At 40.8% G+C, this 23,416-nt stretch overlaps 1 protein-coding gene and 1 long non-coding RNA gene across 2 annotated transcripts in view; one reads left to right on the forward strand and one right to left on the reverse strand.

Moving 5' to 3' along the window:
• Positions 1–711: 711 nt before the first annotated feature.
• On the forward strand, positions 712–1,489 carry LOC306838146. The gene is made up of 2 exons (XR_013781043.1): positions 712–895; positions 1,023–1,489. It is a non-coding gene; the product is annotated as an uncharacterized lncRNA (long non-coding RNA).
• Positions 1,490–4,862: 3,373 nt separating this feature from the next.
• Positions 4,863–23,416, reverse strand: part of cacna1ha (calcium channel, voltage-dependent, T type, alpha 1H subunit a) — a 101,309-nt gene continuing 82,755 nt past the window's right edge. Inside the window, exons 23-38 of the mRNA XM_079366074.1 lie at positions 22,743–22,927; positions 22,465–22,591; positions 21,845–21,970; positions 21,460–21,549; positions 20,341–20,554; positions 16,841–16,992; positions 16,003–16,112; positions 15,734–15,867; positions 15,171–15,241; positions 13,662–13,740; positions 10,800–10,921; positions 9,807–9,965; positions 9,403–9,543; positions 9,112–9,280; positions 6,546–6,703; positions 4,863–6,466 (exon numbers count right to left, since the gene is read on the reverse strand). Of these exons, the coding sequence (XP_079222200.1) occupies positions 5,120–6,466; positions 6,546–6,703; positions 9,112–9,280; positions 9,403–9,543; positions 9,807–9,965; positions 10,800–10,921; positions 13,662–13,740; positions 15,171–15,241; positions 15,734–15,867; positions 16,003–16,112; positions 16,841–16,992; positions 20,341–20,554; positions 21,460–21,549; positions 21,845–21,970; positions 22,465–22,591; positions 22,743–22,927 (3,384 nt within the window). The 3' untranslated portion in view covers positions 4,863–5,119. The remainder of the gene's footprint in view (positions 6,467–6,545; positions 6,704–9,111; positions 9,281–9,402; positions 9,544–9,806; positions 9,966–10,799; positions 10,922–13,661; positions 13,741–15,170; positions 15,242–15,733; positions 15,868–16,002; positions 16,113–16,840; positions 16,993–20,340; positions 20,555–21,459; positions 21,550–21,844; positions 21,971–22,464; positions 22,592–22,742; positions 22,928–23,416) is intronic.

Below are 23,416 nucleotides of genomic sequence, written 5' to 3' on the forward strand. Positions count from 1 at the left end.
GATTTTTTCTTTTATAGTTTGGAGGGCTTGGGCCAAAAGCTCAAATATCCTTTACAGCAGACACTGAATCGAGCAAGAATGATCTAAAAAGGGGACTAATAGAAACTAAACTGCAGAGCTGCCAGTTGCCTTTGGCCTAATACTTAGATTATTAAAACCTTGAGTGATTCATAATGATATGTACAATCTCATTGGGTTTGGTTAAGTCATTCACTCATATTAAACGATCCACCACTGCCATCTAGTGGTTTGGATAGATCCCTGCAGAGGCAAGTTCATTTGTGTGGCAGTGCATCAAAACAGCAATTTGTTTATTTTAAATATCTGAGAGTTTGATTTCATGTTTAACCTTGAAATCTTCATAGCAATCACATCATTAGAGGGAGGCCTTATTATGAACCTTGTATTTCAAGAGCCTTCCTTGAAATACAAGGTTAATCAATTCTTACCCATCAACCACTTTGATTTATTCCATTAGAGATTTTTCTCCTCTTGAATAATCAATAGGATTGTGTAAATAACACTCCTTTTTGCTGAAATGTGCGATATAAATAAACTGCCCTTGCTTTTAGACTACAGTGCAATAATAGTGTAGAGCAAAACTTAGTGCAGACACCCAGAACGTTGTCTTACAGTGTGTTATACTGAGTCTTAATATTTAGCTCGCAGGAGAGACTCAAACAAACTGATTTCTATTAAAATCATGCAGACCTGAAATCTTTGCCCACCTGGCAGCTATTTGTTTCAAGATCATCATTGAACCAACTGCAGATGTGGAGTATTTCAGTTGTGATAACGAGATGCACTTTTTTTTAGTTGTTTATTTTGTAACTTTATGTCTTTGCAGCCCTTTCATGGTAAGTGCATTTGTTTGGGACTTGTGTAGCATTTTTTTGTTTTGTATTTGTAATGGACTTTTAAAAGAGACTTCACTTTGTATCAAAATGTGCAGCCTCTTTATCCTAAAAAAAAGAAGAAAAAAAAACCTTGGGCTGTTGCACTAGCCCTTTATGTGATTTCAGTTATGTTTCAGCAAAAATGTTCACCAGAAAGCTAACAATAGCAAACATTTGGCCCTGGAAAATTAATTGAACATACTTTAAATAATATAAAATGAATCACTAATAGGCAAAGTAACATATCAACAACAACAAAAAACAACTGAGAAGGCAATGTGTCAGGAATAAAAAAATCTTGTATTTTTAATTGACAGGGAAACATCCTTCAGGACAACGGTTGGTCATCACACAATGATCAGCAACGATACAATGTAGAGAGTCCGACTGTTTGTGTCGAGCCTTTAAACACCTCCCCTGTCCCCCTCCCTTCTCATGGAGGGCTTATTATTGCAGACACGTTGGCACTCCTGACAGACAGAACACACCTCCTCCCCTCCTATGTAAGGCTTGGGGGGGTTTGGGGGTGGGGGGTGCCCGGGTCAATCACTGAAGGGTTGTAAAAAAAAAAAAAGAAAAACAAGAAAAGAAAAGACACAAGGCTTTTGATTTGTCAGTCATGTCCTGTCACAGTTTGAACCCTCTGGAGTCTGCATGTCAAACCGGAAAAACACAACTTATTACTACTATCCTTATCTGTCAGTTACAGAGCATCAGGGCTGAGGCTACTCCTACTTAAAATATACATCAGTTAATTAGTTTCACCATCACCAGAGTTCTATATGTTTAGAGTACCATGAGTAAAAGTGAAAAAAGGTTCACCTCAACATTAAATAACATTGGTTCTGAGCAAAATAGAACCAACTTCAGTTTCCGTTTCTCTCTATAAAACTGTATAAAGAGGAGCTCAGTCCTCATACAGCAAATAACCACCCAATATTGCATTGGACAATAAAGAAAAGGGTCATTTAATCAGTATGTATCAGATACCAATTAATCAGAGCCCAGTGCAATTAGGTAGTCAGTCTACAAATGGAAACATCTGAAAATGCAAATATCAAAATCTCTAAAACATCCAGATGAGTCTTTCCCAAAAGTTTTTTTTTTCTTAAATCAGAACATGCAATAGTCAAAACTGTTTTTCCTCGAAAACAGGATTTAAATACTGAGATCCAAAGATCTGTAAGAACAATTATGCAGTCACTCTACCAAACTTTGTGGATTAATATGGCAATATGCTGTAGATCAGTGTGGTCTGCACTAAGTCAAGTAAGAGTGAGGCAGAAAAGAGGCCATCTTCCGACAACTTAAAACTTCCCATTGGTGACAGCCTGTGCAGGAAGAGGAGATGGTAACAGGGCAAAGAAGTTGCACAAAGACAGTGTGTTCGAACACATACTGCATTTAAATGAAAACACAGACTGTGCCACAAACAGAAGGGAGGACAACATATCAGAATCCAACATTAGCTGTGCTTCTGTGTGTCAGAACTGGAAGAAGAGGACTATCAAAAGATGAACGGGCTGCGTTCATCGTCAGCAGCATTTTAAAACGATCATTTCATTGTCCGAGGGCTTTTCATTCTGTCCGCAGTCAGACTTTGACAACCAATCACAGGCAAAGTGATGCAAACATAGTTTGTTACTTTTCTTTCTACATTTTGTCTTACAATTTCCCCCCCTACATGCATTTTGCTTTAAAGACATACAAGTTGAACATTGACCTGATGACCTGTAAACCTGCTTTATCGCTGACTTTATGTCAATAGTTCCTGCAGGAATGGGTAATTTTTACACAGCCAATTTTATGCCATTTTTTACTAATATATCTGTTTACTTTTGTATCCAAAATGTTTTTTGAAAAATCGATAGTCTTTTGTTTATTCCTTATGTTACCAGAGTAACACTATGTTAGTTATGTTTCCTTTCTACAGAAAAGTTTGTCGTCCTGATAACTTATCACAAAAACATACATTTTGTTTGGCAACTCCTTTCAAATTGATAAAAGTTTAAATTCTAATTTTCTGTGTCATAGCACACTAGTCTACTTCATCAGAAAATATAAAGATGCTGTCCCAGCCAGCTACCTCTAAAATATGTTTAAGATGCTGTTTGTGTACCTGTGCCAAACCAGATAATGTATACTATAACGTAAAATAAATTAAACTTTGTGCTGTGTTGGAGTAAAGATATGGCTTGATAGGAAAACATTCATCATGGAAGGAAAATGCTCATCCTTCATCTTTCACACCTCAAGGGGGTTACATGAACAGGGTTTTCAGCTAACACATATGCAGGTAGCTAACAAATACAGTGTGTTGTCTCACGCTGATCTGATGCAGTTGGTTAAAATTAGATCAAACAAGTGATAAATAAGTCCTCAGCAGAAACATGGGTCACTTTTCATTATAGGAACGCCTGAGCTTTTAGAAAAATCTATACTATAGCACTGCTTTTATCCACACTCATGCCACACTCAGGGGGCAGCTAGCTAAAGTAGCATGAACACTAGCGATAGAAATACTCTCAATCCTGGTATAAAAATGGGTTTATATCATCTATATTATAGTTCTAAAGTATGTACGAAAACAAGAATGTGGTTGTGGTATGTAGAGTTGATGTAACTATAGTTTTCACAAGTATATATTATTATTGCACTCTGGCTACACATATTTAGTAAGTTAGTTAGTTTGGTTGTCTTTAGATGTACAGAACACAAAGAGGTGTAAGAGCTTGAAAAGAAGTGGAGCTCAGTGATGGCTTTTTTTTCTTTTTTTCCCGCTCTTGGCATTTTATCCCAAAGTAAGCAGCCAAGCACGATAACTGGCAATCTAGTCAGCTGGCGAGCTGGCTAGCTAGCTAACTTGGTTGGCTGGCTTGTTAGAAGTTAGAAAACTAACTAGCTAGTTGGCTCGTTAACTAGCTATCTTGGTTTTTAATTTTACAATATAAGTGGACTATTGTATAAACTGAAAGGAGATTAGCTTTTTTGTGTCATATTTCATGACGTCACTTCTTTTCTGAAAGGGAAAAAAAACATTCAGGTACTTTTGTATTTTATAGCCATTCAAAAGCCAAATTAAGATTTGAATTTATGGACAGACAACACTTAAGCTTGTAGTCTGTCATAATTGAATTTTTAATCATAATATGAATTTGGTTTGGAATCACTGAGCCCACCTTTCCAGACTTTTTTTTAGACTACAAATACATTAAAATCTGAGACGAAGCAACACAAACACATCACACCCCTGTTCTCGTCCTTTTCTTTTTCAAAATAGAAAAATACTGTTCCCATGCTTCAACCTCAGCTAGCCTGTCAAAAGGAGAAGGTTGATCTCCTCCATCGCTCTCTCTGTTCTGAAAAGAAACATACATTCACAAGAGGACAACAGAGGAAAAACAAGCAACTTGAAATTCAAACTTGTGTGCAAAAACATTTTAGATATCTATAAAAATATGTGCATATGGATAGAGCTATTTTTAATCTCACCAAATACAGTATTTTCCTTTATTTACACTGCACAGATACACAGATAAACATACACTACAGCTCTGCCCTGCTCCCCCTCTCTGTTGTCACAGGCGTAAGAATAACATGGCCGACTTCCATGACAACAGATTTGACGATACTCGCACATGGGAAAGAAAACGCAGACACGCTTACTCACGCACACATTTCTGCTCGGATCAATGTGATCGAGGAGCAGAGGAGGGGGCAAGCAGAACTTCTGTAGAAAACCTGAAGTTGCATATCCCACAATTCCCTCCCCCCGCGCTCACATTTCACAAACTGCTTCCTGTAAAAGGTCAGCGGTTATCAGCCAGACGCTGCTTCCTGATTGGCTCGCGCGGGGTGGGACAGTGTGTCAAAAAAACTTTGGCTACGGAGTTAGGTGGCTTTAGTCCTGGTGTGTAATTAGTCCAAGTCTCGAACACACCATGTACAGTGGGTACAGCCTCTGTGGATCTTCTGTCCTTCACGCTGGGTTCAGTAGATGGACCCACCGTGTTTTTTTTTTTTTTTTAGTGGGGACTGTACCAGTGGAAAGGGTTATAAATGTCTTTTCAGTATTTACCTTTAAAAATCCCTCTTCAAGTAAAACTCTCATTCAGTTTTTTTTCTCTCTCCCCTCATTCTCTCTGCTAAGGTAAGCCAAGGCCCCTCCACTGCAATTCCAGAGACTTTGGACCAAATAAATCTCCTGAAGGCATTTTAGACGTTTACTGGGCGGTCCTCCGATTCTTTGCACTGAATCCTGCCCCACTTCCCAATCTGCTGTCGAAAGGGGAAGAGCACGTGGCTGTCTCAGTGTCTGATAAGCCAGCCGACAGTCCGCTCATGTATCTGGACTGTGGTTGGTCGAAGGTGAACTGTGGGAGGGGGATGCAGTCGCCTGTGAGAGGAGAACGCCTCGCAGCTGGGGAGAGGGAGCGTGGCGGCGGGAAAGGCATCGTGTTTGGAGCGAGAGGTGCGTGAGGTTGGATGAAGATGTTGGGGCTGATGGGGATGTGTCGGTGTGTTGGTGTGGATGCATGAGTGTGTGATGGAGATGAGGAGGTCATTGTGTGTGTTGGTGAGTGTGTTTGAAGCGGCACGTGAATGGGCGTGAGTGGTGTGTGCATTGGTGAGTGCACTGGAGAGACGTCTTGTGTGTTAGCTTGTGTGTGTGGTGTTAAATCATATGATGGTGTCCTGCGTCTCAGCATCATGCTGCAGTCCACCAGTTTTGGGGGAGAGGCGACCTGTGGTTGCTCCCTCTCTGAGGGTGGGTGGATGGAGATACATGGCGGACTCATCTTCTTCTTTCTGTGGCCACCCCCAACAGACTGCACCCTCACCGGAAATGCCTTACTGCCTTTTTCCGACCGATGTGTAAAGTTCTGGTCCTCTCCAGGAATAAGAACCTGCGGCAGGCAGACCTCGATAGAGTGGCGCCTCTGGTCGTCGGGAAAACAAACGGACAGTGATAACGGCTTTTCCAGGAAGCCCTGGTTGTCGACACTCAAACCTTTCCTAAAGTCACGGTCCTTCAATCCCACCCCCAGCAGACTGAGTGCGCTCCTTGAGGAGGAAGGCGGTAGTGGGGGAGGAAGAGGGAAGGAGGTGGAGTCTTGGGGGAATGTGATGGTGTAAGGAGAGAGGGAGTGGCTTCTTCCACTTTTTCCTCTGCTCTCCTGCCCTGCCTCTTCCTCATCTCTCCACCGGTGGCGGGCTGAGCTGGTGATGTGATACACCTCCTCGTCTGCCGGGTCGCAGAGGGATGCCGCGGAGGGTGGCCTGGGTCTCCTGAGGCTCGGAGGGCGCAGGGGGAGGCGAGGGGAGGGAGGCGGAGGAAGAAGAAGCGAGGGGGAAGATGGCGGGGGAGGCAGAGGAGAGGGAGGGGGGATAGGAAAGGGAGAAGGGCAACAGGGTGGGAGAGAGAGGGCTGATGGAGAAGAGGGAGGAGGTGGAGAAAGAGGGGATGGGGAGGAGGTGTGAGGAGTGAGAGGCGAAGGGGAGGGAGGAGGCAGATGGATGGGGTTGGGCCTTTCTCGTTGCTCGCAACCCTGGGACTCCACAGAATCCACCTGCAACAGATAACAGCCATCACACTTTGATCGATAAACCTCCATGGGTGTGTTTGTGTTTGTCTGCGGCGTCTCTTACCTGTCTGCGTGGGGGTTTAGGGGAGGGGTTTTGTGTGGGCGGGGCAATGCGTGGAAGGCTGACGGTTGGAGAAGAACGTGGATGAACCGGAGAGTCGTCCGGTACTTGCAGTAGTGCTCGACTCTCACATGGTTGGGAATGGACGGAAGTCACTGAACCTGAAAGAGCAAACATCAAATGAAACACTCCATATGTGTGCACACTCTCTCTGTAGATAGATGCATGTTTGCAGAAAATACATGCATATGTTAGCATAAAAACATGTACACATTCAAAGCGTACAACTTCAAATGAAAGCCAATCCCAAATAAACTCAGAGTTGTATATAAAATAAATAAACTCTGTACTAGCTGTGTGTGGGTGCACAAATATGTGGCAGTCTCAACATCACGCCTGTATGCATTAAAAAGTTTTAGTGATGTCATCCATTTGTATCTGTAGAGATGTTTTGAGGCCCAACAACAGAAAACTACTGAAATTACTGACTCAACTGAACGATCGGTCAATCTTGAAACTGACAAAGAGGCGGAACCTCAAGGCAAACAGCTACAAAGCACCTGCCTGTCAGTCAAGTCAATTTTTAATAATAATTCTTAGGATTCTTAAAGTTGACACAGATGAGTAAAAAAAACTCACTCTGTGTACAAACAAAAATGCTTTTGATACCAAATTCATTGTGATAAAACACGCTGATCACATCATTATATATGCTGTAAAAATGGACATTTTAATAATTTCCTCAAGTGGATACTCAAGACTCCTGAGGTTATTGCTTGGTTGAAATAGAAGATCAGCCTCACAGCAAGATCCAAGACGTTTTAAATTGGTTTATAGTTAGCCTGAGTTCGTATACAGGTCAATATTTTTACAGGTATAAATCACCAAATTAATATATTGAGTTTTGCTTAAAAAACAAAAAACAAAGGCCAGTTCCAAATAAAAGGATAATTGAATAGACTTGGCTTTTAATTGAGTTTGACGGTATTTCCTTTGACTTCAGGATCATTTACAAAATACATATTCAAGCTTTGAACAAGTACAATATTGTCAACACTTTATTTTGAAAGAATATTGGGAAAAACTAATTGAATTAAAGGTTTATCAATTCAATCAAAAAAAAGTGTTGTATAAAGTAGTCAGGAGTAAGAGTCATGTTAGCCAAGTTTGCTGGATTTAGTATTCTGCATTAGATCCTGGTTACGTGAACAGCTTTATGTGATATTAAATATTGTGGTGATCAAATCTAAAGTGAAAGTAAAGAGCTGTGTGTAACCAGTGTCTTATGCATCCTGCACCCACAGGTCCACTGCACCCGTGAGTTCAGTTGAGATCAACGCAGAAGAAGTTCAAACATTTGGGAGTAAGCATTTGGTGGGTTTCAAGCCAAGCTGTAAAGTCACGTTATTGTGAATCTATGTACAACTCTACTCTAACTTTAAGTTGTATAAAGGCAACAACTGACAAATCACAACAACTGTGATGATGTCTTTTCCTTTAGTTTTCTGACTTTGCAGCTTGTCAATGAGGTCACTTTTTCGTCAAGTATTCAGCCATTCCACAGCTGAGCAGATGAGCCTGTGTGAAGTCAGCAGAGGTTCACGACAATCAGCTCATCCGCTACAGTCAGTCAGTACCTTCGGACAGAGCTGGGCCTGTCCGCAGCCTGGCCACAACATGCCATTAGACTCTGACTGCAGATGAAACAGGGCCTGTCAGTCTTCTCAGAATGATTTCATATGTACGTATGAGTGACAGGTGACTTTAGGTTACAGAAAAAGTTTGTGAAGGGTTCAACTGTCCAATCTCTACATCATCATGGGCACAAAATAACTTTCTAAACAAATATGCAGCCTGTCCATTCTTATTCCCCCCCAAAGTAAAAAATCCTCACTTTTTTTTTTCTTCTGAGTCTGCATGTCAGAACAGCGTTGATCTGATTCTCTGCTAGAACCCAAATCAGTTTCCTCTTTGAGACTGTTGCTTAGGTTTTAAGCTACATGGCTAAATACTGTACTGTATCTTGTAAAAAATAGAGATATGTTGTAACAATGACAGCTCCCATGATGCTTGACACTTTTGCAAATTACAAATGCCCACTCCACGCAGTGGGGCTAAACGAAGCCTGATGGTCACTGAGGCAGGAAGAACATGCTGCTGTCACACAACAACAAAAAAGCAAGAGAACACGAGGCTCAAATAGTATTTTTCTGTGACTGTAAAAATTATTGTGAAAAAACCCTCAGCAATATCACACCTGTCTGTGTCAATATGGATCATTGTCAAACTTAGGACAGACTGGTTGTGTTTACTGCACCTGACAGGTAACTTGCATGTTGGTTATTGTGGGAAACAAAAGCAGTTTTCATACACTGGGACAAGAGACAGAACAGTAGTTTTAAGTACCAAAGGTGTAAAAGTTAGTTTAAAAAATCTAGATTGGGTTTGCATCTAAAACTTCAAACATGTTAACACACATTTACCTTAAAGATGTTTAGTACAAAATGAGACGCTGTCCATGTGGTCAAATGATCTGATCTCTTGCCTGGTATGTAAATCCTGAACAGACCTGAATGCTGGTGCTGGGGACTGAGCTCTATCTCCTCCAACGGGTAGGGGGCGCTGGCGGGCCGCACGGGTCGGAACATGTAGCTGTCGTTAGGCAGAGAGTGCATCCTGGATACTGACATCTTCCTTGGTGACAGCAGGTCCTGGTCGCTGTACTGCACCTCTTCCTCCTGTAGGGGGAGACAGACCACAAAGCTCCAACAGTAAGGACAAATACAGAGACCCACAACAATTGCAGCCTACTTCTTCCATTTGTGTCACTGAGTGACAGGTGAGGTCTTTTCTTTCCTACCTCTCCAGGTGAATTCGGACATGGCCCAACATAGGTCCCTTCTGCTGAACTGTTGTTGGAGGTTGTGCTTAATTTGCGTTGTCTCTCCATGGCCATTTCCAAGGCGATCTCTGCATCCATTTCTGCATCTTCTTTCGCCTCCTGCAAAGAAAAAAATAAATAATGGGTCACACTAAAAGATACCCACAAAAATTCCAATATGTTTCCAAAGATATATATATATATATATATATATATATATATATATATATATATATATATATATATATATATATATATATATATATATATATATATATATAAAAACTGAACAGAAAATAATGACAGAACGGTGTCAACAAACTATTGCAGCAGATTTCTGCTTGTGAGAATTTTCTCAGCATGAGCTTTTCTTGTTACTGTACCTTGTTGCTCTCCTCCAGATGTTTCATCAAAACAGCCACCACAACGTTGACCAGCACAAACTGGGCCATGAGCACAAATGTGACAAAGTAAATGGGAGAGAAGAGGGGAAGGTAGGCGAGACAGGAGCGGTCTTCGTGATGACACTCCCTCAATGTGTCCTTAAAAGACACAGAAGAGAAAGATTCGAAAAGAGAGACAGAATGAGATGGGGTGACAAATAGTGCAGCATCGGTTAGTGCATAAAGATATTTCTAATTAAACCCCTGTCTGTCAAACACCAGAGGCCAGTTCAAAGAGCTTTGAAATTTGAACTGTTGAGAAACATGGTGTTGTGTTCGTATGGAGATATATTGTACGATAGAATTAGAAATGCAAGGATTTAAGTCTGATTAAAAAAAACAAAAACAACAACAACAACAAGGTTTTAAAGCTCCTGTCAGGAACTTTTGGTTTGAGTCACCTCAGAGACCTGACATTATTAAAATGACACATAAACGCGTAACTAGAAAAGACAACTCATTTATATGATCATAATAACACACGTCATTTGTTATATACGAAGTCATTAACTGATGACTTTATCAAACATAATTGAAAAAAAAGTAAACGAAATGAAATGTGTTGTAAGGCTCAGATAAGCCACTTCATTATTTCATGATTGGTTTTGGAGGTCATTGCTCTTGCTGTGGTTATGAGATGATGGTGTGTGTGTGTGTATGTGTGTGTGTGTGTGTGTGTGTGTGTGTGGGGGGGGGGGGGGCGCACTTGTTTTCATGACAAATGAGGATAATTTAATAGTAACACACGGATGATTTCAGGACTGAAAAATGAGGACATTTTGGGGGCTCTCACTGTGGTTATGAGATGATTGTGTGTGTGTGTGTGTGTGTGTGTGTGTGTGTGTGTGTGTGTGTGTGTGTGTGTGTGTGTGTGTGTGTGTGTGTGTGTGTGTGTGTGTGTGTGTGTGTGTGTGCGCGCGTGTGCGTCCATACTTTCATAATCCCGTTCCAGTTGTCTCCGGTGGACACTCGAAACAACGTGAGGAAGGCCATCCCGAAGTTCTCAAAGGTTGCGTGACGACTCAGACCCTCACACGGGTTGTTGTTATTGCAAACTAATCAACACACAAACACAGACACACACTCATTTCACTACACAACACAACATACACGGTCATTAAATAGAGACAATAACAGGGAGGAATGAAGTCCTAAATCACCCATACACATCTCGATGAGAGAAGTAGTGTGCAATGAATGAATCTAGCTGCTAAGCAGAATGTCTCTGTGGACATGACAGAGCGGGGGGGGGGGGGGGGGGGGGGCTCTATCAGTCTCAGGGTCAATTTGACAGAAAGCCCTCAGGAGCCAGTTAACAGAATCATAACAGCCACCAGAAGATATCCTCCTTCGCTTGGAAGCTCGGGTCACATTAGCAGGAAGCTGGAGAGGTACGAGACGGTCCTCAGAGCATTATGTTCCTCCTTACTTATATTCAGGATCAACCATGCAGAAAAAAAAATAAGAGGTTGTAGCTCAGAGAAGGGCAAAAAAGGACAGCTTAGAGGAATAATGAATGAAAGCTTTTCACGGGGCTGAAAGACACAAACTTAAGCAAGTTTCATCTTTTAAGCTAGCGATGGTTGTGTTAAACCCAGAAATATGAGACGTAGATTCAGATCTAACTCTAAACTTAACATGCATGCTCCGTGGTGCTAAAAAAAACAGGTTTAAACATTCAAACCCTGAGTCCATCCTCCTTCACATTTCTCCGGTCTTTGACCTTTTTTTCTTTTCTCGTCCCAGACTGTGCTGTGGACACCACAGTCGTGACGTGCAGCTTCCCTCGACAGAATCAGGCCATTGAATGTCTTTAATCCTTTCTGAGAGCAGAGAGGTTTCATGAGCCAATTAAAGCAGTAATGGGTGGGCAGTTTTTCCACAGTTCTTTGTGGAGTTTAGGTAAGGACAACTATATTATTTATTTTTATTGCAGAATGAATGAATTGTACACAGAAGAAATCCCCCCAACAAGCCAGGAGGAGGTCTTAACATACATTTGAATTATTTTTTTTTCAGGGCTTGTCTCTACTTTTTGGACTGGACCCACTACCTCAATGTCAAACCATTTCCCTCCCCAGCACTTCCTGTTGCCAGGTGACAAAAGTTATTCCCTTGGCTCTTTTACTTCTCTTCATAGTGACCGTTAAGTCTGGCTGTATTTGCACAGTATGCAGAATATTTGCTTTCATTCGAGGATGGAAGAGGGAAAAGAAGCATTAGCAGCAGCTCTAGACTTTAAAAAAAAAAAAGAGTCCCGATGCATGAAATGAGTCGTGCAAAGTCAAGGATTCGTTTCTCCACTGCCATTGTTGTAGACAAAGTTGATATTGGGGGGACCCTTTTGTTCTTGAAATTGATTGGTCGTTGAGGGAGAGTGCAGGTGTGTGCCAAAGTTTGATCTATTTTTTTTTTTTTCTGATGCTCGGTGAGATTGCAGGGCAATTTCTGCGTTCATGACATGGAACTGCCTCAACTGGATTGGTTTTGTAAAGACAAATAGGCACTGTCAGTGTTATCACTGTCTGGTATATAACAAGAAAAATAATACATAGGTTCTTCATCTTCTCAATGTTTTTTTTATGTTTTTATGACTTTATTTTAGAGATAGAGAGTGAGAGTTGGACGATTTCTTGGCGAGAGAGTCGGAAATAACAAGCGGGAAAAGGAGCCAGAGGTCAGGAGAGGTCGCCCGCTTGGAGGACTGGAGCCTTCGCACATGGAGCACTCACACTAAGCACTACGCTACCGACCCCACAACTTCTTCATTTTTAATCTAGTTCCTCGTAGCCTTATATTTTTCTATAGATTTGTTTGTAATATCATGAAATATTTTTCTTCCTGCTCTGTAAAAAGTATGTCGTCATATATTTCACATTACAGCTATATTCACCCTTTTTGTACACTTTATATAACTTAACCAAATCATTGATAAATAGAGGAGAAGTGACACATGATTTCAAGAGGAGGTCTGGGTAAACGCTCATGTAACACAACACAGCAGCCTTGGACTTGACTGACGCTGTAGAGTTGTAGTAATAGCGATAGTTTCCAAAATCCTCGCCAAGCTGTGCTGCTCTATTTCCCTCAAACTTCTCTACAAGCTGAAATATAATTCACTCCTTCAGCTCTTTGTTATCCCTAAAACAGCATTTAAAGTGTAGAACCACCAGGGACAAGAAGGCGTTCAGACATCAAAAGGCTTCTGTTAGCGGCTTGGGAAAAGCAAAAAAAAAAAAAAAAAAAAAATCTGAGCAAAAAAAAAAAAAATTGGAGAAGGATTTTAACTTGACACAAATTGGAAAACAGACACCCCTTCGTTTTCCCAATGTGTGGAGAAGAAGCAGAATTATACAATGCAGAGAGCAGCATCCTCATCATCGAGCTGTTTTTATTTTGCCCTCGCAAGATGCCTTTTTTTTTTTTTTTTTTTTTGCTAATCCTTTTTCCTTGCACACATTGTTGCACTCTCAGAGAAAATGAATCGGATGGAGCCAGCCTATTTAGGACACAGTATGTAAATAAACGTGATCATGCAAATGTGATCTTCTCTTTGTGAGAACGAGCCTGTGATGTGAGAGTGTTGGAGAAGAGAAGAGACAGGGAGACAGATGGGGAGAGAGAGGGAGGATTGAGCGAAGACGGCTCGGGGAGGGGGGGGGAATGTGCTGTTAGTCGTGACTGTGCTGGTAACAAGCTGATTCCAAAACCTTTTTTTTTTTTTTTTTTCTTGCTGAGGTTTGTAGACTGCAGTGCATGTGTGTTTGTGATTTTTCTGCCGGTAGTGTGACTGACCCAGTTTGCCAAAAAGCTCCACTCCCAGAGCAGCATAGATGAAGAAGAGCAGCATGAAGAGGAGGCCAAGATTCCCAACCTGGAAGTAAAAGGCATGTTAGATCCTCCTCTGCACACCGAACACTACAGCGAAAAATGTTGCTCTAGTAAAGCCACAGGGAATAAAACAGGTTGACATTTATTTACATGCATATATTTATATATATATATATATATATATATATATATATATATATATATATATATGCATGTATATATATATACAAAAAAATATATACAAAAAGATATTTACAAAAAGTTCTTGCACTGGAACTGCAAATTCTTGAAAGCTGTTTTTGAACCATCCTCTTTCTGCAACAAGTCTCCTCCTTGTGACAGAGCAAGACTTCCCCCTGGACGAGGAATTTAATTTTGTGCTAACTACTGTCGGGATCCTTTTCATTAGATGTCAGACACTTCATTTAACAATCTGAGCCTATCAGTTGCAAAAAAACAAGCACTTAAGTGGACTTGACCTGCTCGTCTGTGATTGCACCAAAGGACCCGACCGCACCACCTGAAACGCCTTTTTTTTTTATTCCCAGCAACTACGACTTTCAAGAATTTATTCATTTAAATTTCTCAATGTGCTCAACTGCCACACACTGATGGCAGAGGTTGCTATGTACAGTGACTTTTTCGTCGACATTCATACTCTGTTGACAAAGCAGCAGGAGCAACTAGGGGTTACAATCCTGCCTCTAGGACACATCGGCCATGTGGCTGCAGGAGATCAGGATCAAACCTGTGACCTTCCGTTTGATGGACGACCAGCTCCACCCACCGAACAACAGAGCAGTGACCTTAAAAAAAACGTTATAATGAAGTATTGTTTGGGCCAACCCTGTGAGCTGTATAAATTCTCTACAGCCTGTTGTCTTTTTATGCCGTTCCTTAAAATCGGCTCATGAGCACTCTGTGCCCTGACGGGTATATCTGCACACTTGACATTTAGAGAATGGTAGAGCAGCCGAGTCTGTCACCACACTTGCAGCACAGTCCCTGGTGTGACTGCTCTTTTTGCCTCCAGGATCTGTGGCAGGCAGCGACACTCGGAGACCTGAGATACTCCCCAAACACATGAAGACATACTCCGAAAGGAGAGAGTCATCTGCATAGAAAGGAAGTCAATGACCATTTAAGACGTTATCTTTCCTCTTGTTGCACTCGAGCACGAAACGTACACTGTTGATGGGTTTCTCAGAGCTGTTCGATTATTTACACACCTTAAAATGTTCAAGTGAAGCTACAGTGGAGAAAAAAGGAGTGCCAGGCGATTTTAAAATTAATTTTGTAAGGTGGAGAGATGGGACTTGACTGAAATATTCATAAGCAAGCTTTACAATTTTTTTTTTAGAGAGCTGTGTGTCCTGCACAGAGCCTTCATAATTACTTGATATTCATTCACAGACGAGACATCATGAATAAAACAAAAAGAAGAAATCACTCATCAGGGAGTCGGGCTTTTACCTGTGGCAGCGCTTGCATGACCGTATCCAGCAGAGCCCTCATCCCTGTGGCCATCTTCAGGAGTTTGAGCACTGCAGACGGAAACCAGAACAGATTTTGAATAGCTGGCTGTTGCTGGTTTTTCGTCGGTCTACTGGGTGCAGGAGTTACAATGGCTTGCAATGAAAACACAGTCTAATGTGGACTTTCATTATTCGTTAAAGCATGGGTTTATCTAACCTAACCTGAAAGTTACAACATCCATTTAAAAGGCAGCAAAACAACACAGACAGGCCTTAAATCATTAGGTTTTTAAATGAATAAAGAAACCAAATGTGATCGGAGTAAAGTGAAAGATCAGGAAAGGCTCTTGGATAAAGTACTGAAATATTCAGTCAAGAATGTTGTGACGATCCAATGTAATGTTAAAATGATGTCCTTTATTAAAATGTAATGTGTCTGTGATGAGAGATTGAAGTGCTGACTCATGAAACGGACACAATGACTCACTGTGTGTCCTGTAAGTCTACACAAAACACATCTGTACAGACCGTGTAGGTGGGTGTGTGTGTGTGTGTTTCTACCTCGTGCTATTCTTAGGACTCTCATGATTCTGATGATGGTGGGATTTATAGGCAGGGCTGCGCTCATTTTGAGCTCCTCCAGAGTAATACCCATGATGGACAGCGCCACGATAGCTATATCCAGCTGATTCCACCTGAACACAACCATCAATGTTGTTCAGTTCAGGTTCCTATCGTACATTACATTCATTCACGAAGTCAATAAATAACCAGTATCCCATAATGCAGCATTAATGTGTGTTGCCCACAGTCCCATCCTGCTGGATTACCTGTCTTTGAAGAACCTGTGGATGCCGAACGCTGCGAGTTTGAGAAGAGTCTCGAAGACGAAAATGCAGGTGAACACATAGTTGCAGTACTTCAGGACCTCCTCTAAATACTGAACACAAACACACAGAGTTATGTCCCGGCATCTGTCACAGACTGTTCATTTCCTGGCAAGACCCAAAAATGTCTGTTACGATTCAAATACGAAGTTTCTCTGAGCCTTGACTCTCATCAAGATTTTGCACGACGCCGTTTGAAAAACATTTCGGCTCAGCTTTTAGCCAGAAAGCTAACTGCATGCTAGCAAAATTATAAATCAATAACACAGAGTACAGTTGACTAATGATAGTAGAATTTGACAGTGAGTTGAAAAAAATGTGATTAGCAAGCTAACCAGCCATGTCTCCCTTAAACTAGCACTTGAAAAGAAAAAAAAACCCGGCACACTACTCTTGCTAAGTATCATACATTTTAGAAGAGAAAAAAATCACAACGTTTCAGTCCCTCCGAAACTTTGTCATGGTGCTGACAAGGCATTAACGAAGGTTGTGAAACGCTGAGATTTTTTCTAATAAATTGATGATTTTTAGCAAGAGCAGTGCGCACGATTTCTTCTTTTCAAGTGATAGTTTGTCGTCCCACGCACCTCCTTCATTTGATAGTTGGAAGTGCTAACACCTCCTTAAAAACTCACCCTAAAACTAACATTTTCTGATGAATACCACACAATGGGTGTTGTGGGTTTTCACATCTTGAGCATATCTTGTTTTTAGCTGGAAAACATGAACCATGCAAGAGATGTTGTTCCAAGTAAAATGATTGTGTTTGTGTGTGCGTTACCTTGGGTTGATTGTAGTGCTCAATGCTCATGGTGAAGACATTGATGCAGATGATGAAGGTGATGAAGAGGTCCAGGTAGTGGCTGGTACACAGTGTGTGGATGGTCAGGCGGATGGGGGAGTAGTCGGCGTAGTAAGGCCTCTGCTTGGCCTCTGCAGCACACAGACAGACGCACAAACGAAGGCAGAGGCGACAAAGGAAGAGAGAAATATCAAAAGAGACAGACAGACAGATAGTGAGTAACTTCTGCTTTGAATATGAAATACCAGGACATGAACACAGTGGTGTGCACAAGAAGGGTTCGGGGATAAGGAAGAGCACCAACAATCCTCCTTTTTTGTCAGGCTTCAAAAGTTTGACTTTGATTTAAATAAGAAATGCCTGTGACTTAATGGGTCTCCATTATAATTGTCACATTAAAGGAGCCCTTAAGTAGCCCAACGTATGACTCTACTGTGCTCTAATTGTTAACCTGATTAGTGAGGTAGCCCCTCTTTTACCCTACAGTGCACACCACTGTCTGTATGGTATGTTGAAATAAGACAGGACATGAGAGTCACAGGTAAGCTATCTTATTCTTTTGTCAGATGTTCAGAAACACTGAGGTTCAATAGTTCAAAGTGCAAGTCCCTTTTCGGGCTGTCCTGTATCCTGAACCACATGTCACATTGTTGCCTACTAGTTCTTTATAAGCAACAGCCAGAGTCTGGGTAGACCTTTTAGAACCTCTAATGTGCATTGAAGCTCCTGTGAAGAATATCAATTTTTGTCAACTTTGGTGCCCCCTTGTGGACAAAATGGCTTTTATCTATACTTTTTTTTTTTTTAGCAGTGGTTTTGATTAAAAAATGTCTTCCTGCTATATTTTAATAGTAACATTTATTATTATTACACATCAAGATTATTTGCCGGGGGAAATGCTGGTAATAGCTGTTTTTAGAGATGTTAATTGCTATGTCTGACACCTACCCCTCCGGAGATGTTTTAAGCATTAAAATTAGCTTCATTAAAAAATGTCTTGTCGTCTTGTCGTTAAATGCCTTGTTCGTTTTTGTATGTCGTAAAGATGCATCAGTATTAATTTCAGTCTGTTTCAGGCCCAGATTAAAAATACTCAAAGGAGCTTTAAGTTATCCAACTGTAAAAAAACAACGATTAAAAAAAAAAAAAGAGTTACATTTTAATTTCTTGGACTCACACTGGTGTTTACATGTGGACTATTTTATGGGGACTTAAACAACTTTTTACTTGCATTCCATCTATTTTTTCTACTATTTTGCTGCGGATAAATAACTTACAATTGAGTGGAAAATATAAATGCATGTTTACAGTATAAATGAATAAATGTGTAGTATTGCTTCATTAACTAAATTTTTTTTTAATCCTTTCCTTTTTTTAACATACCAATCCAATAAGAGCTGTTATCAGATCAGACTTGTTTTGTAAACAAAAAAATGGGTAAATTCCCAGTAAATTATTCACAGAGCACAACCAAAGTACAACAACAGCATGTTTCTCGCGACTCGCTGATACTTCTCGTTAACAGTGTTAATCTAACTCCACAGGTTTTTTTAGTTGTGGTTTGCTACAACAACAGGATAACAGTAAACTACAGTCTGGGAGTTGTTGCAATTCTGCTTCCAACAGATCCCTGACATGCGCCTGTACTAAACCAACAGGAGTGCTGTTTTATGGGAGCATCTTACAATATTATGTTTTTTATTCCTGTCAGGGCCGAGAGGTCTCTCTCGTTTAAGCTGACCACACCGGGAAGAGTTATCTACTTTAAAACCAAGATTACAGACTTCACTTTTGTTAAGTGAGTTGCTACACTGATGAGCTTTACAGCCTGTGAATAATAACAATCTCTAAGTGCAGCTGTTACTCTGAACATATGTAACCCCTGTACTGTACATAAACTGTGTACTCACATGTCCATATTTAATGATCATTGATCACATTTAAGTGCGTGCATGTTTGAGTCACCCCTGCAGAGTACACCATGCCCTGTCTATCCACCACATGCTGTCATGCCTGTGGTGTAATGGCTTTGGTTCAGAGGGGGCTGCGCAGGGAGCGTTCAACATCACACATTTGCACAAAAAGAGTCACTTAAGTGTTTTTCATTAAGAACTCTTTATTTTTTTTGACAGTTTCGCCGCAATTTCTATTTACTTGTTTGGGCTTTTTATAGTACTTCTATTTCAGCCTATTTGAACACATGTATTCATTTACTTAAATTTTTTTTTTTTATCTATTTCTCCATGTACTGTGATGTTAAACGCACACTAGAGCCACTCCTCTCTTGAATGATATCCCTACATTTATTTCTGACCCCTCACATTAATCTCAGTAGTCTAAAACTTCATTTTTCTTTTTTTTTTTTTTGTTCCTTTTTTTTTTAATATATATAATTGACAATAATGATGTCCGAACATCTTTTTTTAAAAAGCCGATTCGAGAACATTTACGTTGACTTCTGGCTGTTTTAGACCAGTGAGACTTGATATAAACACTGAAAGAAGAGAGCGGCGCTTCGCTCAAACCGTATGCTGCCTTCTTGTGTAATTCTGAGTCTGCTAATAAAACATTTTAATTCAACAAATTTCTTTTTCTCCTTTTCTTCAACTCAAAACAATAAAAAAACACACTACAAAGAACAAGCCCTTATGAGACACTTCTTTGTGATGACAGTGTTTGGACTTGTTTTTGCAATAGTGGTGTGTTTCTGATGTCACCGTCAGCACGGCTTGTATTTTCGCCAGAGCTGCGACTATCTTACTGAACACTTTCTAACAACTTTAGTATTCAAGATATTTGCAGGTATAGCAGCCAAAAGGTCTGCTAAGTTTCTGAGTCTGCCAGTCAAAGCATGTTGTAAAGGGAAAAAAGTCCTTCTTTATCCACGTGTCGAGAGACGCCTCGGGCTCGGGGCTGCACATGCACTCTGGAAGGGACAGAGGGGACATTGGCATTTCACCGACCAGATTTTTTTGGGGCATCCGCTTCAATCAGCGTCACATGCATGTAGGGGCTGCAAAGGTTTTCCTTTGATGCAATATATCAGAACAAAAGATATATATTCTATTTGAGCTTTAAATGATTTTTAAAAACTGATATTTTGAAAACATTATCGCAATTTGTCTCTCTTTTTTTTTACTGCTATTTTAAGAGTGAGTATATAAAAGTTTAGATAGTTTCTCACAAATGTTGTTTGGGTTGGCCAGTTTCTTTAGTTTTCCATGCAAGTAAGACGGGAATGGTAAAGGGGAGGAATGTTGCAATCATGCAGTTGCATGCATAGACTGGCATAGCCCACGCCTTCTGTCAGCGATAAATCACTGTTTGTGTGAGCTAGCCAGTCTTTTAAACTCTCCCTTTCCTATTTTTTTTTTACTTTAAAGTCAGATTAAGTATTCCTGTTTATTCTCTTTCATTCTCTCTCTCTCTCTTTTTCAGGCTCTGAAAGCAGGCAGTGCTCAGAAAAATAGACTACCGACCAGCCCCTCCATTCTCCTTACTCCTGCGCTTTTTCTCTATCATTTTGAGCCTCTTCTCTTCCCGTAGGCGGGCCTCCTCCTCTTCCTGGTCCTGGCGGCACTTGTGGAAGTTCTCCACCACGACGCCGACGAACATGTTGAGGACGAAGAAGCTGACGATGAGCAGGAAGGAGATGAAGTAGAGCAGCATCCAAGGGTTGTGGTTCCTCACAGGCTGAGAAGAAAAGAAAAGGGAGGGGAGGGGGGGGAGGGGGGGGGTCGCACAGATTTAGCTCTCAGTAGTACCAAACTGCCAGTTCAGAGCCTCACAGGTTGCGATCACAAACTGTCCTTGTGTACCCTTGGATCAAAGATTTCTCTGTACGATATTACAAGTAAAAGTTTGCTTTGAAATGTGACTTCTGACTATTTCAGCACATTACACCACCGGCAGCTGTGAAGTCAGGTTATAAACTCACCTTTTGATCCTTGCGTTAGCTTAGAATCTGTAATCACTTCACCTCTGCCATCAGACTTGGTGTGTATTTATAATATTACAAAGCTTTGCATTAAAGATGTATCACTGGTAATATACTCAATAAAAGCAGATATTTTATCTAGTAGATTTTTCTGAAACCTATTTAACTGCACATTGTAAATAGACTTGAGCTTGTACAGCACTCTTCTAGTCTTCTGACTACTCAAAGCACTCTTTAACACCTAGCCGTTCCAACCCTTCAGTGTTAGCTAATACCGTTCATACACAGTCATACGCCGCTAAGGAAGCGCCAGGGAACGAAGCGCCCACCTTCAGCATGGACTCTACCACTGAGCCACAGTTGCCATTTGTGCACAAAGTAGTTATATATTTTCCTTGTAGGCTATAGTTTGGTGACAAAAAAAACGTTGATTTTCCCAAGGACCCAAAAATCCCTTATATCAGATGGAGGAATTGACTAGCACACTAAATTGCTTGATTCTGTATTTTAGACGGTAAACGATACTAATGTCTGAACAGCTCTAGTTACATAAAATGTTGGATTGGAAACAGGTCAGGCTTTATACAGCCTAAACGGATCCTTCAAAAACTGTTCAATACCATTCCTACAGAATGACTCGGCACATTTCGAACATTATTACCTGTTGGTCCACTCCAACTGCATCCAGACCGTCATACATGATATTGACCCAGCCATCCTTACAGGACAGGACGAACAGAGACATCAGAGCCTGGATGGGAAACACGAATAAAGAATTTTGTTCATAGTGGAGTAACAGATCACAAATCCTGCAGTTCGGATAAGAACACAGATTTTTATCATAGATCAGATTGTTTTTACTTACCGGATCAAAAAAAAAAAAAAAAACACATTCATAATATATATTTTGCACTCCTCCACTAGACATGAGTTACTGTCTGTAGCTTTAATCTAGGTCTTTTTTTTTTTTTATATATATACACCATGCTATTGTTTTTCTTCATCCCTACATCCCTCTTTTCCCCCTCAATCCCATTCATCCACACCTGGACCAGGTTGTCAAAGTTGTATTTCCTTCGTATCCAGCGATAGTTGGCCTGCAGACAGTCTGACTTGTTGGTGATGTTTTTCGTGTCCAGACCTTCACAGTGGTAAAACTTCCCTTTGAACAGCTGAAGAAAGAGAAACAGATGAAAGAGTCTGCTGAGCTCTTTTTCTCCCAGACATTCACACATTATCTGAATTGCACTGACGCTTTGAGCATTTTAAAGTCCAGCTATTAATTCCAGAAATAAAAAGGACATTTCATAGAGTCCATCCGTATCAAAAGTTTTTTTTTTTTTCTTTCCTTAGAGCTCGGCTAAAAGCTGGCCCGGGGTTCATGTTGTCCCTTTCACACTTAACCTAATTGTCATTCAGACACAAAAGCCTTTTGTCCATTTGATATTCCAGACACTTCCAATCACCCCTCAAGTCACAATCACATTCTAATGTGCTCAACCAGACGGATATTTCTCTGCTGCAAAGGACAGAACACGTCTTCTTTAAGCTAAGAGAAAGCAAACGACCAAGCTGAATCCTCTGTACAGAGAGTGCTTTTGATTACTACCTAGGTACGTGTCTGTGTTGTGAAAGTGTGTCTTTCTGTGTTTAAATTTGCAATTACCTGGACCCCCAGGATGCCGAAAACAATAAAGAAGGCGCAGCAGATAAGGACAATGTTCCCGATGGGTCTAAGAGAGGTGATGAGTGTCTCCACAACTAACTTCAATCCGGGGGCTCGACTGATCACCCTGATAACAAAAATAAAAATGTAAAGATATTTGTCAGTACCAGGGGAAAAAAAGCACTGGAAATATGCACATGCTTCCTGGAAGCGCGGTGCTTGCAAACAGACATGCAGTACATATGCATCTCCTCAAACCAACACAAACACAAGTGTACCTCAGTGGGCGAAGTGTTCGTAGGAGGCGGAGGACTCTGAGGATGCCCAGGATCCTGTTTCCGCCAGTGTATGCCAGTGAGACCAGAATGTCGACCAGAGACACGAAGACCAACAAACCGTCGAGGACATTCCAGCTGGACTGAAGGTAAGTCTGCTTCCCGAAGCAGAAACCGAGAGCTACAACCTGGCGTAACCAAAACAGATTCATGGAAGTATAAATGTAATTTAAAAGCTCTGAGCAGAATGTTATTTATGGAAGCCCTAAGCAAACATGCATCCATTCAATATATTTTACTGTTGCTTCTCTGTTTACATGAGGATTGTTGCTATCGTATCATATTGTAATATACTGTATCGTAATTAATCAGATTGTATCGCAATGTGTCGTAATATATTGTAATGTACAGTATCGTCACTTCTGTAACGGGTCGTATCGTATCATAATGTATCGTAAAAATCGTATGGTATCATAATGTATCGTAACTACCGTAATGTATCGTATTGTATCATAATGTATTGTATGGTAACGTAATTCATTCATTGTAATGTATCTGATCGTAAATCATTGTGTTTTATTGTTTCGTATTGTATTCTATTTTATCGCATTGTACCCTCTCGAATTGTATCAGATCGTAATTTATCGTATTGTATCATATGGTCTTGTATTGTATCG

The sequence above is a fragment of the Symphodus melops genome (genome assembly GCF_947650265.1).
Source record: "Symphodus melops genome assembly, chromosome: 17".
NCBI classification, from domain to species: Eukaryota; Metazoa; Chordata; class Actinopteri; order Labriformes; family Labridae; genus Symphodus; species Symphodus melops.